This window comes from Moschus berezovskii, chromosome 8, assembly GCF_049115385.1.
Source record: "Moschus berezovskii isolate FMDL1 chromosome 8, NW_MosBer_1.0, whole genome shotgun sequence".
In the NCBI taxonomy this organism is placed as follows: domain Eukaryota; kingdom Metazoa; phylum Chordata; class Mammalia; order Artiodactyla; family Moschidae; genus Moschus; species Moschus berezovskii.
The window spans coordinates 440,985-443,984 of NC_142467.1; the positions used below are offsets into that span (position 1 = coordinate 440,985).

General features: G+C 46.2%; 1 protein-coding gene across 1 annotated transcript; it reads right to left on the reverse strand.

Annotated features, from left to right (window-relative positions):
- Positions 1–494: 494 nt before the first annotated feature.
- On the reverse strand, positions 495–2,447 carry LOC148777008 (uncharacterized). Its single transcript, XM_088838421.1, has 3 exons — positions 2,366–2,447; positions 1,991–2,315; positions 495–1,915 (listed from the first exon to the last, which is right to left on the reverse strand). The coding sequence occupies exons 1-3, from the start codon at positions 2,445–2,447 to the stop codon at positions 1,642–1,644; spliced, it is 681 nt and encodes a 226-aa protein (XP_088694547.1). The 3' UTR covers positions 495–1,641.
- Between the last annotated feature and the right edge of the window lie 553 nt (positions 2,448–3,000).

The following is a 3,000-nucleotide window of genomic DNA, read 5'->3' on the forward strand; positions in this document are numbered from 1 at the left end:
TTACACAGATCATATCTATTAATATATCCTGTACTTGAAATGCTGAGATCAAAAAGAGTCAATTAACTTCTGAGTCTTATTATGAAAATAGTTTTTCATGATATTTTGCTGATCCTCTGAAAAGATTTCAGGAATCCCCAGACAACTCTATCACTCTATGAAAAGCATGGAATTAGGTATTTACTGTACACCTATTGTGTGCACAACACTGAAACAGACTTCATACCAAATGTGGAAGTTCAGCTGAAGTCTACAGCACAAACAGAGGCAGAGCCATGAGAACAGGACTGGCATGTGAGCAAAAGAGAAGGAAACCAACCAGGCGGAACACTCTGAAGATAAGGGGAAACAATTGAGAGACACTTTCCCATAAGATCTAAATTTACTTTAAGTGTCTCTGGGCAATGTTATTTGTTCAGTGGTCCTGCTACATAAGAACTGTAAGAAATAAAACTTTTGTTTCAAAAAGAATAATCTTTTAAGGCTCAGTATTTTTTAAAGATAAAATTAGTTTCAAATTAGTTATTGAAACTAATTAGTTTCAATTAGTTTCAAATTATTGTTCAGTCCCTAAGTGGTGTCCAACTCTTTGCAACCCCATGAACTGCAGCAGGCTGGGCTTCCCTGTCCTTCATTATCTCCCTGAGTTTGCTCAAACTGAAGTCCATTCAGTCAGTGATGCCATCCACCATCTCATCCTCTGTTGCCCCCTTCTCCCCTTGCCGTCAATTTTTCCCAGCATCAGGGTCTTTTCCAGTGACTAGGTGTGGTATATTTGTTGAGAGACTGTCATTTCCCAGCAGGAAAGGTAATGGTAATTTCCTTGTGGGCTCTGGTAAAGGGCAAAGAGATAAGCTAATATGATAGTGTCTTTTTTGCCATTTAGTTCATGAGGACTCGAGTGAGTTGTTTCTGCTTATCACTGAAAGAGAGTGAAACTCTCCACGCCAATATTCCTCAAGCTTCCTGGGAAATCGGAGGCACACACTACACCACTTATTTAGGTGAGGATCTTTGTGTTAGTTGCCCTTCCCACCACTTTCTGAAAGAGCTCCAGGCTCACCCCAGCGCCAGGTGAGTCACGGCCATTTCCACGGGTTTGCTACAGCTCAGCTCTTGTTAGCCAAGTGTAGGAGAAGACGGGACCTGGAGAGTATCACTTCCTCTCAATAAGCCAGTGCTACAGACTTGCATTCCTCAAGAGAGTGTCATCAGTCAAGTGTGGAGGTTTGGAGGAAGGTCCAGTGCTTGGGCAGAAAGCACAGTTGTAGCTACAGGGGTCACCTTCAGAATGAAATGCAATTCTGGCCAGTCACATAGGATATATGCACATAATAGGATGTATGCACGTTTGGACAGATGGGTGACAAGCTATCTATATGTATGCGTGTAAATATGTGTGTGTATATATATATAAATTTTATTTGAAAAACTAAGTGAAAAGTAAAAAATAAAAAAAAAAACCCTAAATATAAATAATACTGAAATGCAAACAAACCAACATGTAGAATCAAGTTTTTTATCCAGTTTTGTCTAATTTTACGTTAAATACATAAAACATCACAAAAAACTTCGCTTCCTTTAGACCCAAGGACCAGTGGCCTCCACACTCCCCGGAGGTAACAGAGAGCCTGCATTCAGTCACCCCTGACGTCCCCCTGCCTTTTTCTCTGCCCCGGGTTCCTGAATTCTTGCCTCTCTACCCACCATCCCCCCGTCTTTTGAGCTCTCCTGACAGCTGTCCTCTCCACGCAGGCTCTCCTGGCTCCACAGAGGCAGAGGCGCTCCTGTGTGCCTCATCTTGTCGGAGTTTTGGGGTCGGGTACCTTGTCTCGTTTGCGTTGGTATCCCCAGCACTCTGTCGAACCGCACACAGGGTTCTGTAAGAACCACTGAGGAGAGGGACCAGGGCGGACTGAAGGAAGCACACGTGCCCACGTTTGTCTGTCTCCTTGCTGGTTACTGCACCGGCTGTAGCAGCGCCCTTCACCTCACCTGCGTCCCCGCCTCCGCCATCCCGTCGGGTCGGAACGTGTCCACTGTGCCAGGAGCTGGCGCGGGCACCACAACCCCCGGAGCCCGGCCCTGGGATCCAGGAGCCCCGACACACAGGCGCAGTCGGGCTGACGCCTCGCTTCTGCTCCCCGAAAGGTCGTCAACTAGCTTCAACCCGTTGCCTCCCTTCAGAGAACCTAGAGGTGGTGCCTTCTGAGGAAAAGTGTTGTTTTTTAAGTTATTCTTCTCCCACGTATCTTGCTTTTCTAAGTTATAACCCAATTCTCTCAGAAAATGGCAGCCAAACAAGCACGCACTTCCTCATGTCGTACTTACTCTCACGCGGGCACGACACACGATTAGAAGGTACTAGAGTCCTCCTGTCGGCAGGCACGCACGCAGCGTACGCAGACACGCACGCAGGCGCATACGCAGCGTGCACGCATGCACATGCGCATTCAAAACAAATCCTTAGCTACATTTTTTGTCAAGTCTGAGGGTGTGGAAACCGTCTCGTGTGTGTTTGCACTAAACAAGAGCAAAAGAAAATGGCCACTCACAGAGTATGAAAGGATGAGTTCTGAAACAGCTCCACAAGAGTCCATGTATATTTTGTTTATAGTATTTCAAAAGCATAAAACAGCACCTCAGAGCGTAGGCCCTAAGTAAGTAGCATTCGATGAAGCAGAATGAGTAAGTCAGCGCCTGGAGAAAGGAGTGAAACGCTGCTGGATGGGAGGCTGTCACCTTTTCGTGTATTACACTGCTTAGCGACTCAATTCAGACAGTGAACTGAATTCAGGTGGAAAATGCTCACACCTGCCACTAATTAGGCCACTGTGCTTGCATATTTCCTCTATAGAGAGCGGGGTGTGGTCAAAAATGAGGAAACAAAGCTAGAGTTACGGGATAGAGGCCAGACTTGGAAAGTTCAGTTCAGTCGTGTCCGACTCTCCGCGACCCCATGAATCACAGCACGCCAGGCCTCCCTGTCCATCACCAACT